This window comes from Sorghum bicolor, chromosome 6 (genome assembly GCF_000003195.3).
Source record: "Sorghum bicolor cultivar BTx623 chromosome 6, Sorghum_bicolor_NCBIv3, whole genome shotgun sequence".
Taxonomy (NCBI): domain Eukaryota; kingdom Viridiplantae; phylum Streptophyta; class Magnoliopsida; order Poales; family Poaceae; genus Sorghum; species Sorghum bicolor.
Window position 1 is genome coordinate 29,648,790 of NC_012875.2, and position 10,947 is coordinate 29,659,736.

At 49.1% G+C, this 10,947-nt stretch overlaps 1 protein-coding gene across 1 annotated transcript; it reads left to right on the plus strand.

The window, feature by feature from the left end:
* Nucleotides 4,559–5,784, plus strand: LOC110436439 (spidroin-1-like). Its single transcript, XM_021463538.1, has 2 exons — nt 4,559–4,649; nt 4,841–5,784. The coding sequence occupies exons 1-2, from the start codon at nt 4,559–4,561 to the stop codon at nt 5,782–5,784; spliced, it is 1,035 nt and encodes a 344-aa protein (XP_021319213.1).

Sequence of the window (10,947 nt, forward strand, 5' to 3'; positions counted from 1 at the left end):
TTTGTTGACAATCCCGAAGCATTATTCAAGAAGACGAGAGCCAAGAAGAAATCATCAACACTTCACGAAGAAGCTTCATCCAATCAAGTAGATCACCGGAACTTGTCTTCAGAGTTCGAAGCCATGGCGAACAAATCAATCCGCGAGTTCTCAGCTCCCACTACGGACAACATCCGCACTGGACCTGCTGCAGAGATCGATGGCAACTTTGAGCTCAAGCCTGGACTTATCAACATGGTGCAATCCAACCAGTTCAGTGGGAAGGCACACGAAGATGCTAGTGCTCATTTACAACACTTCCTGGAGATTTGCAACACATTCACCATATCAGGAGTTTCCAAAGACGCTATACTACTTCGCCTCTTCCCATTCTCACTGTTAGGAAGAGCGAAGCAGTGGTTCTACGCTACAAAGGAGAAGAATACTACGTGGGCACTCTGCTCAACAAACTTCCTGGCAAAATTCTTTCCCATGGGCAAGACCAATGCTCTCCGTGGGAAGATTACAAGTTTTTAGCAACAAAATGATGAATCTGTTCCAGAAGCATGGGAGCGCTTTCAAGACTACATCCTAGAATGTCCCCATCATGGAATGGAGAGTTGGCTATTGATGCAGACATTCTATCATGGGCTCGGCAACAGTGCTCGAGAGACCATAGATGCTGCAGCTGGAGGAGCATTCTTATCACTTACTATACCACAAGCCACAGCTCTTGTGGAGAAGATGGCGTCCAATCAAAGCTGGAATGAAGAGAGGACCCAGACACGCAAGAGAGGTGGAGGTATGCATCAGCTGAAGGAGGTAGACATGCTGTCTGCAAAGCTAGACCTGCTCATGAAGAAGCTCGATGATAGAGCTGGAGACAAGAAAGAAGTTATGCACATCTACGACTCTCACATGACTTGTGAGGAGTGTGGAGACACTGGACACTCAGGCAACCACTGTCCTGAGATGCTTGAGGATGTGAACTACATCAACAACAACAACAACAACAACTACTACAACTGAAACGACCTAGATTTTTCCAAAAAGGGAAAAATCCACAGATTCGAATTATAATGTGATAATTCAAAAATTGAACCATCTCATTATCATATATCAGTCGTTATCATAGTCATACATCGTGAGAAACAAAATTACAACACATTTACTTTACAACTCTTGGTCAACAAGCCTATTACATCGTTTTTCTAGCGGAAACACACACGGGTCTCTATCAGAGTCGATGTAGCGCGTCAGCGGTGAAGGCTCCTCCTTCACGGGAAATCATCAGAGTCGGCGAAGTTTATCAGCGGGCGTAGCCTTCATCTCCGAACCAAACTTGAGCGCAGGAACGAGACCACCTAATCCTTCTATTCTCCATAGTCATCGTCATGGACCACGTTCAAAACCTGCTAAACAATTTTCAGTACGATTTGTACTGGCCACTGGCTCCCACCCTATGCTTTTGCGTAAGCTTTGTGGCAAGTGGAATGCAGAGGGTAGATCAAGAGGCCTATATATGGCTGTAGTTTTTCCTATGCAAGTTCATCAATATTTTATAATAATAATTCATCAAGTTTTAATCCATCTCAACCACACATCCATCCATCCATCCATCCATCCCATCCTGGACATCTCACCACACTCTCACTCTCTAGGCGGCAAGTACGACTCCCGCTCGTGCCTTGCCTCAACGGCCAACGCCGGATCCAACACAAACCCAGGGGAAGGTAGAAAGGACTCCTTTCTCTAGTCAAGTGAAGCTGTACTTAGGAAAGGTCCATAGCCGACGAGTCGGCATATGTATCGATCGATCAACCAAAACTCTGCAGAGGTTTGCACTAACCACAAGATCACCATCATCGACGAAGGCCCTCGTCTAGGCTGATTCCGGGCTGCCTTCCAACTAAACACGATGCCACCCTACCACTCAGAACTGGGACCATACCGGAGTACCACCGGTACGCTGAGACTGTGAGGCATAGTACCGGGCCCCAAAGGTCACTACGCTGTCTTAGGAGGGTGTGGGTCCTCATGCCCGTACCTCCCTACACTATCCGCTAACAACCTAGTAGTAGTGGCACCGCCCTAGCTGGTCGTACATTCGTCTCCTTCCCATAAGATCGAGTGGGGTGCAAGGCTTCCTAAGACCCGGTCCACCGAACATATCAGTCCTTAGGGTGACCAAACAGGATATCTTCACGAGGGGCCAACCGATGCCCGGCTCGACGGGACATCCGATTACCCCGTGCTAAACAGCACCTCCCATCCCGGCGCTTCGTCCCACGAAGACACTCCACTCCGGGACCTCTCCCTGTCACATGTACCCGCCACAGGTATCTCTCATGGAGGACGCCCAGGTAGCGTCCTCCGGCAAGACTTGTCCCAAGACTCGTCGTAGATCCTGCTCGGTCGACTCAACCCTCACCACACACCCAAGACACACGCCAAGATCTCCCCAATTCCATTACCATCTCATTATCCAGTTATCGGCACCTCGTGCCTTATCCACTCACATCCAATCTCCCACATTGCATCACATCACAGATATAATGCGTAGCAGAAGCAGTAGCAAGTAGTATGCAGCTTCTAACCTAACAGCGGGTGTGCAAGGGTTATAGGTTGCAACAAGGCAATGGCTCACAAGCATTTCTATCATGCAACCTATCTCATTTCATTTGCATAAAAGTAAAGCACTAGCATCTATAATATTGCATGTCTAATAGGAATCTACGAGGTTGGGTGGGACGTGGCACCTGTCGAGTGACATCTCCAAGATCCTCAGTTCACTTGTAGTTGTACTCATCCAAGATCCTCCTTTCCGCATGTTCTTCCTTCAACTGGTCCTGGTCCGATCAACGCTAACCTCGAAGCGACTACCTCGAAAGCGACAAACAAGGCGAAACAATCAAACCACTAGACCTCGAAAGACTACGAAAAGAGACGACATAACACTGAGGAACAACTACACTAAAAGAGCAACGAAAGGAAAACGGCTTAGCCCTCTCGGCGGATGTCCGATCTCTGGGCTAAAAGAATTGGGAATGGTTGTTCACTAAGTACAAGCTGGAGTCTTAGCCTAGCCGGTACTTCCTGGGTCGACTAAGTCAACCTATACGACTTTAATAATTGGCTTAGACCCTAACTTATCATAAGAAAACACCATAGCTAGTGGCTCTTCGATCCAAGCGTCACGGAGATCGACAGGAATCGAAAAGACTATGAGCACGTGAAGTTCCGGTCTCTCTCAATGCATACGCCATTGTAGTTGGCGAGAGCCAAGAGAGGGTGGAACAAGGAGAGAAGAAAAGGGGAGTGGTCTGCTTCTTCCCATCCACTCGCCATGGTAAGAGACGAGGGATTAGAAAGAGTGACACACAAGGAACACGAGTACTCAAACCACTTGTAGGGTACCACAACCTAGGTGCACTAAATGCACTATGACATCACTAAGGTTCTTTGCGGTGCGGTTGTCACCACAAGAACCAAAGAAATGCTACGATCGATATAGGTACAAGCATACAAGAGTTTAAGCACGAAGAACCAAAAAGGCGGGAAAAGACACGGGATTCACCTTCCTTTGATCCGCTCGCCATAGTAACGACGGGAATCGCGGGATTGGAAACAAAACATCAAACAAGCAAAAGGGGCTTAATCCCCATCTTACTGGATCGACGGGATTGAGAACAAGAGAGAAGAAGAATGGAGTCCATACTCTTTCGACCAACTCATCATGGAACAACGACGGTTGGATAAAAGGAATACGACCCCACGATCCCAACCCACTCGTAGGGCACCATGACTGTGCATCTAAATCAGCACAAGGCTATTCCTAAGGCCCATAGCGATGTGGTTGTCACCGCTAGGTCCGAGGGAATGCTATAGTCGAAGTGGTACAAGCATACGAGGTGGTTAGGATAAACACGGGAGAAATGGGGTAAAGCCCAATGGCCATGGCAAGGTGGACTCGCGGCCATGAGCTTCACCTAACGAGTTTCTCCGATAGTTCTACGAAGGTTGTCCCCTAATTCGTATCCCACTAGACTAGGTCATTTAGGTCTCGAGTGTGCGGGTAAGAACCGCGTCGTTAACGACATCGAGTCCACGATGACCACGTCCGAGGGACGGAAATAGGAGCTAACGACCGTAGCGCAACGAAGTCAACTAATCACAGGGAATGAGTTACGCTCGGCATCGCGATCACGGCGGGACGAACCCACGATCGAAATGATCGAACGCTCTACCATTTTCCCTAACCGGCTCGAAGGCTCGGTCCTCAGGCATGCAAATAACAAAAGAAGGAACAACGGAAATACGAGAGAAGGGACATGCTCGGCATTACGGCCATGGCGAGACGAACTCGCGATCGCAACATTCAAACACGTCACTCTCTCAACCGGCTCGACGGCACGGTCCACAACGACAAGAACAAAAGCACAAATTGCAACACTAACAAGACGACGACTCGGAGTAGCACATTTCCATAGCGACCAAAAGAGATAGAGTAGACCGGCGCGAAGGCACGGCACAGGCAAAGATATAATAGAGACAGATCAAGCATTAAACGAGATCGGAGATGACTGATCAAGTATCACCGGTATACAAAGGTATAAGAAAGAAGGACAAGGGTTTTGTCGACGTCACGAAGGGCATCGACATAGTTCAAGGTTCGACCTTGCTGGTGCCGAGGATGGGCGAGGCTTGTCGCAGAGCGCCCAGGTGAACTTGGCTAGCTGCAACATGTCCTGGACCACTGTGGTTTGCTACTGGAGGCCGAAGTTGGGCATGACAGCACGATCCAAGAGAAACCGCGACTCTAGCAAAACGATATAGCGAAGCCACCGCTCCCCTGCAACAGTGAAGGTTCACAGCGCGAAGGCCGGTCTCAGTCTGGAACGCGACAGAAGGGAAAAAGAAGGGGACTTAGGCACTGGTGGCTCATCGGCGGCAGAGAAGAGCTTCGCGTGGGGTGGTGCTGCCGCTGCTGCACGTTCAGCTTGGTGGAGGGGGTGTTCGCGATCACCACGGCGAGGTGAGCACGACTTCACGGACGGTGCAGGGTCCCTGAGCTTGGCGTCACGACTGCTCGTTCACGTCCCATGGCTTGGCGCGGAGGACGTCGCGGCAAGGTGGGGCGCTGGGCGTGAAGGCGAGGGACAGGGTGCGTCGAGGTCGCCGTGCGAGGGTGGCACCGTTGGCGCGGCTGATGCCGAGGTGCGCGCGCGGCTCGGCCGGGGCTCCCTGGACTCGTTCCAGAGGAGGTCGCGGCGTCGTGGCTCGGAGCAGAGGCACGACCGCGGCGTCGCGACGAGGTTGGGGCTGCGGTGGCGAGGACGACATGGAGGCGATGTCGCAGTGCTTGGGCTCGAAGGCGAGGACGGGGCCGTGGACGACGTCGCGTGCAGCTCGGCGTTGCGGCGGCTCGGCGTTGGCGTCGTGAACGCCGGTGGAGCAGAGGTGGTCGGGGTCCCCGCGCTCGGCGAGGGCGAGGCCGACGCAGCGTGGCTCGATGGAGCACCGGGCGGCGTCGTGACGAGGAGGAGCTCGCGGTGCGGTGGTCGATGGAGAGCTTTGTCGGGGGTCGCAGTTCGCGGACAGAGCGGCGTCCGCGGCAAGCTCGGAGCCGCGCTCGGCTCGGCGTCGCGGCGGCTCGGCAGCGGATGCCGGGGACGGGGCTCGGCGCGGCCGGCGTCGGGGCTCGACGTCGGGGCAGGGGCTTCGAGGTGCTTGGCTCGGTGGACGGCAGCAGCTGCGCGAGGCCAGGAATGGAGCAGAGGGCGGCGGCGGCCATGGCTTTTATAGCGCGGTGCCCTAGGGTTCCAGAGGCAGTGCGTCCATCCTCGGCGTCCGTGCCGCGAATGGGACACGCGGCGCACATCGCGGGTGCGCGCAGTACAGAGCTAGAGGGCGCGGGTGTTTGGGAGCTGAGGCAGGCGCGAGCGCAGGTTCGGCTCTGCCTTGGGCGACGGCGGCGCTGCTCTGGGCAGGAGTCGCCCCCTAGGGTTGGCCATGGAGCCGGGGGGCGCTGGCTGGGCCTTGGGCCGGGAGGCCAGCTGGGTCGCGCGCGCGGGTTGGGTCGGGGTAAGTGTTGCGCGTGTGCGTGGGCCAAGCGGGGCGCTTGCGCAGCTGGGCCAAGGAGAGGGGGCAGGGGGGGTGCTGGGCTTTTGCCTGCTTGCGTATGGGCCAAAATAGGAGGCAGGGAGCTAGCTTGGTCCAAGAGAAAGAAAAGGAGTTTCCAATTCCTTTTGGAAACAAATGAGATGGAGGTTCTTTCCTATTTGCTAAAATGATTGGGAGAGAAAGGAAAAAGAAATTGAGATGAGTTGTCACGAATTTAATATGATTTACCAGTGGAGATCTGAAATGAGATCAACAAGGAAGGCGGTTTGAGAAGGGAATTTGGAAAAGAGTTCAAAATGGATTAAAGGAGTTTGAGACGTACTCCAATGAAAAGATTGAGAAAGGATTTGCTTCGCCTTGGAGATAGGCTCAACAGAGATATGGGTTTGGGCACTCCAAAAGGAACTTAAAACCCTAAACAAGACCCAACTCAAGACGACTCACGGATAAGAGCACCCATCTACAAACAAATCTATATGTATGCCACGATTTGTTAGCGGGTTAGGATCGAGTTTGACCTAAATACTATATGATTCACACGATTACAGGAAAAATTTTAAAAATCTCGTATTTTTGATTTTCGTAAAAATCTGGGATGTTACAGTCCACCCACCTTACAGGAATCTCGTCCCCGAGATTTAGGCGTTGCTCGGTCGGTGAAGAGACGAGGGTGTCGTTCTCAAAGCCTTTCTTACTTCTGAGTTGTTTCACTTTCAATGTGATCGCTCCACAATCCTTTGCCAAAATAGGAGTGAGTCATGTTTTGGGTGTATCCAGGGCTCAGTCACGGGTGTTGGGTGTCCAAATTCTTACAGCAAGGCGATGGGTATCCAAGAATTGCATCGGGTTTATGTACATCTGGCCCTTGAAGGTGAGACTATTGTTAGGCTTAAACGTAGCTAGGGTTGTTGGCTTTCACCAGCTGTTTTTCATGCATCACCTTTGCAAAAAGCTTTTGAAGGGAAGATTTTCTAGAAAACAGGTCTCATAAACGGAGTGAAAGCGGTTTCACAAGGTCAAGTTTTTTTTTTTAAAAAATTTTTTTTTAGACTTCAAAATGAAGAGAGCCTTTGAAGAGGGTTCAAATCAATGCAAGTTTTGAAAACCAACTTTTCTGAAGGTTTTGCTATAAAAGATTTTAAATCAAGAGATTTTTTTTAAATTCTTTTATTTTATTATTATTATTTTCTTTAAAACAAGGTATTGCTCCCTTTTTATTTGAGTCAAACAAAACTAGTTTTGAAAATGACTAGAAATCATTTCTCATTTTGAAAGGTAAAGTTTTAACAACAATAGCATTTTCTTTTAAAACTTGTAAGTTCATTTTGTTTTTGCTAAATTTTTGGAAGGTCGCAAACAAAAATCTTTTCGCAATGGTTTTTGTTTAATAAATCACTGGCAATTCCTTTTTCCTTTAAAACCAGGTTGACTTTTGAAAGGAATTTGGCTCTTGAGATGAAATCAAAGGCCTTTAAAACAAAATTGAGCCAAAGATACTTTGATTTAAAAACCACTTTGTTGAGCGAAAATCAAAACTTTTGTTTTTCTGAAGCGATTTTGTCATACCTTTTGCAAGATGACTTGTTTTAAACCGTTTCATAAATAGCTTTTGAATAAAATTGAGTTGAGAAAGGAGTTTAAAATTGCTTTTATTTGTGAAAATGGAAGATTTTGAGAGAGTTTTGAAACACTTTTCCATTGGAAATATAGATGCTTTTGTTAAAGAGGGGATATTTTAACCAAAAGGAGAGAAAAATTTTCAACCAAAGGGGGCAATTTTGAAGACAAGTTTAGTTGGAAACCAAAAACAGTTTTGAAATAGGTGGGCAAGACATGATGCATCAGCTTTACTCCCTTTTTCAGCTCTGTTAGCGAGGGTCACCTATCTAGTCTCGGACGGTCTTAGGTTTAGCCGACTAGGTTGGACGGGACCCAGAGTCTTTCTCGCATAAAACAGTTCAATGGCATACACTCAAACAACAAGAAGCGGAAGAAGCGCAAGAACATAAGATCCAAGCACTCAAACAGCATTACAACTCCTAATGCATAGTGTTGACTTGAGGCGACTCTCAAGCCTTCAAAGTCTCACACGACTATCGATCTAGCGTGGGCGGGTATGGGAAAAGTTTTCCAACGGTCCACTTTATGAAACAGGGAGGTCAGTTAGCAGCAGAATTCAAGGCGGAGGGGGAAAACAAGTGTTAGCATCTATAACCCTACAAAAGATAGAATGTTTGGCTTCTAAACTAGTTTTTGGTACTAATGGTCTCGTCCTAGGGTCAAGTATGGCTCTGATACCAACTGAAACGACCTAGATTTTTCCAAAAAGGGAAAAATCCACAGATTCGAATTATAATGTGATAATTCAAAAATTGAACCATCTCATTATCATATATCAGTCGTTATCATAGTCATACATCGTGAGAAACAAAATTACAACACATTTACTTTACAACTCTTGGTCAACAAGCCTATTACATCGTTTTTCTAGCGGAAACACACACGGGTCTCTATCAGAGTCGATGTAGCGCGTCAGCGGTGAAGGCTCCTCCTTCACGGGAAATCATCAGAGTCGGCGTAGTTTATCAGCGGGCGTAGCCTTCATCTCCGAACCAAACTTGAGCGCAGGAACGAGACCACCTAATCCTTCTATTCTCTGTAGTCATCGTCATGGACCATGTTCAAAACCTGCTAAACAATTTTCAGTACGATTTGTACTGGCCACTGGCTCCCACCCTATGCTTTTGCGTAAGCTTTGTGGCAAGTGGAATGCAGAGGGTAGATCAAGAGGCCTATATATGGCTGTAGTTTTTCCTATGCAAGTTCATCAATATTTTATAATAATAATTCATCAAGTTTTAATCCATCTCAACCACACATCCATCCATCCATCCATCCCATCCCGGACATCTCACCACACTCTCACTCTCTAGGCGGCAAGTACGACTCCCGCTCGTGCCTTGCCTCAACGGCCAACGCCGGATCCCACACAAACCCAGGGGAAGGTAGAAAGGACTCCTCTCTCTAGTCAAGTGAAGCTGTACTTAGGAAAGGTCCATAGCCGACGAGTCGGCATATGTATCGATCGATCAACCAAAACTCTGCAGAGGTTTGCACTAACCACAAGATCACCATCATCGACGAAGGCCCTCGTCTAGGCTGATTCCGGGCTGCCTTCCAACTAAACACGATGCCACCCTACCACTCAGAACTGGGACCATACCGGAGTACCACCGGTACGCTGAGACTGTGAGGCGTAGTACCGGGCCCCAAAGGTCACTACGCTGTCTTAGGAGGGTGTGGGTCCTCATGCCCGTACCTCCCTACACTATCCGCTAACAACCTAGTAGTAGTGGCACCGCCCTAGCTGGTCGTACATCCGTCTCCTTCCCATAAGAGCGAGTGGGGTGCAAGGCTTCCTAAGACCCGGTCCACCGAACATATCAGTCCTTAGGGTGACCAAACAGGATATCTTCACGAGGGGCCAACCGATGCCCGGCTCGACGGGACATCCGATTACCCCGTGCTAACAAGCACCTCCCATCCCGGCGCTTCGTCCCACGAAGACACTCCACTCCGGGACCTCTCCCTGTCACATGTACCCGCCACAGGTATCTCTCATGGAGGACGCCCAGGTAGCGTCCTCCGGCAAGACTTGTCCCAAGACTCGTCGTAGATCCTGCTCGGTCGACTCAACCCTCACCACACACCCAAGACACACGCCAAGATCTCCCCAATTCCATTACCATCTCATTATCCAGTTATCGGCACCTCGTGCCTTATCCACTCACATCCAATCTCCCACATTGCATCACATCACAGATATAATGCGTAGCAGAAGCAGTAGCAAGTAGTATGCAGCTTCTAACCTAACAGCGGGTGTGCAAGGGTTATAGGTTGCAACAAGGCAATGGCTCACAAGCATTTCTATCATGCAACCTATCTCATTTCATTTGCATAAAAGTAAAGCACTAGCATCTATAATATTGCTTGTCTAATAGGATTCTACGAGGTTGGGTGGGACGTGGCACCTGTCGAGTGACATCTCCAAGATCCTCAGTTCACTTGTAGTTGTACTCATCCAAGATCCTCCTTTCCGCATGTTCTTCCTTCAACTGGTCCTGGTCCAATCAACGCTAACCTCGAAGCGACTACCTCGAAAGCGACAAACAAGGCGAAACAATCAAACCACTAGACCTCGAAAGACTACGAAAAGAGACGACATAACACTGAGGAACAACTACACTAAAAGAGCAACGAAAGGAAAACGGCTTAGCCCTCTCGGCGGATGTCCGATCTCTGGGCTAAAAGAATTGGGAATGGTTGTTCACTAAGTACAAGCTGGAGTCTTAGCCTAGCCGGTACTTCCTGGGTCGACTAAGTCAACCTATACGACTTTAATAATTGGCTTAGACCCTAACTTATCATAAGCAAACACCATAGCTAGTGGCTCTTCGATCCAAGCGTCACGGAGATCGACAGGAATCGAAAAGACTATGAGCACGTGAAGTTCCGGTCTCTCTCAATGCATACGCCATTGTAGTTGGCGAGAGCCAAGAGAGGGTGGAACAAGGAGAGAAGAAAAGGGGAGTGGTCTGCTTCTTCCCATCCACTCGCCATGGTAAGAGACGAGGGATTAGAAAGAGTGACACACAAGGAACACGAGTACTCAAACCACTTGTAGGGTACCACAACCTAGGTGCACTAAATGCACTATGACATCACTAAGGTTCTTTGCGGTGCGGTTGTCACCACAAGAACCAAAGAAATGCTACGATCGATATAGGTACAAGCATACAAGAGTTTAAGCACGAAGAACCAAAAAGGCGGGAAAAGACACGGGAT

Excerpts from the sequence above, each read along its gene's own strand:
- LOC110436439 (XM_021463538.1), top strand. The coding sequence starts at position 4,559 with ATGACTGATCAAGTATCACCGGTATACAAAGGTATAAGAAAGAAGGAC. Across the intron at positions 4,650-4,840 it reads GGGCATCGACATAGTTCAAG|TGAAGGTTCACAGCGCGAAG; the intron begins GTTCGACCTTGC and ends CCCCTGCAACAG.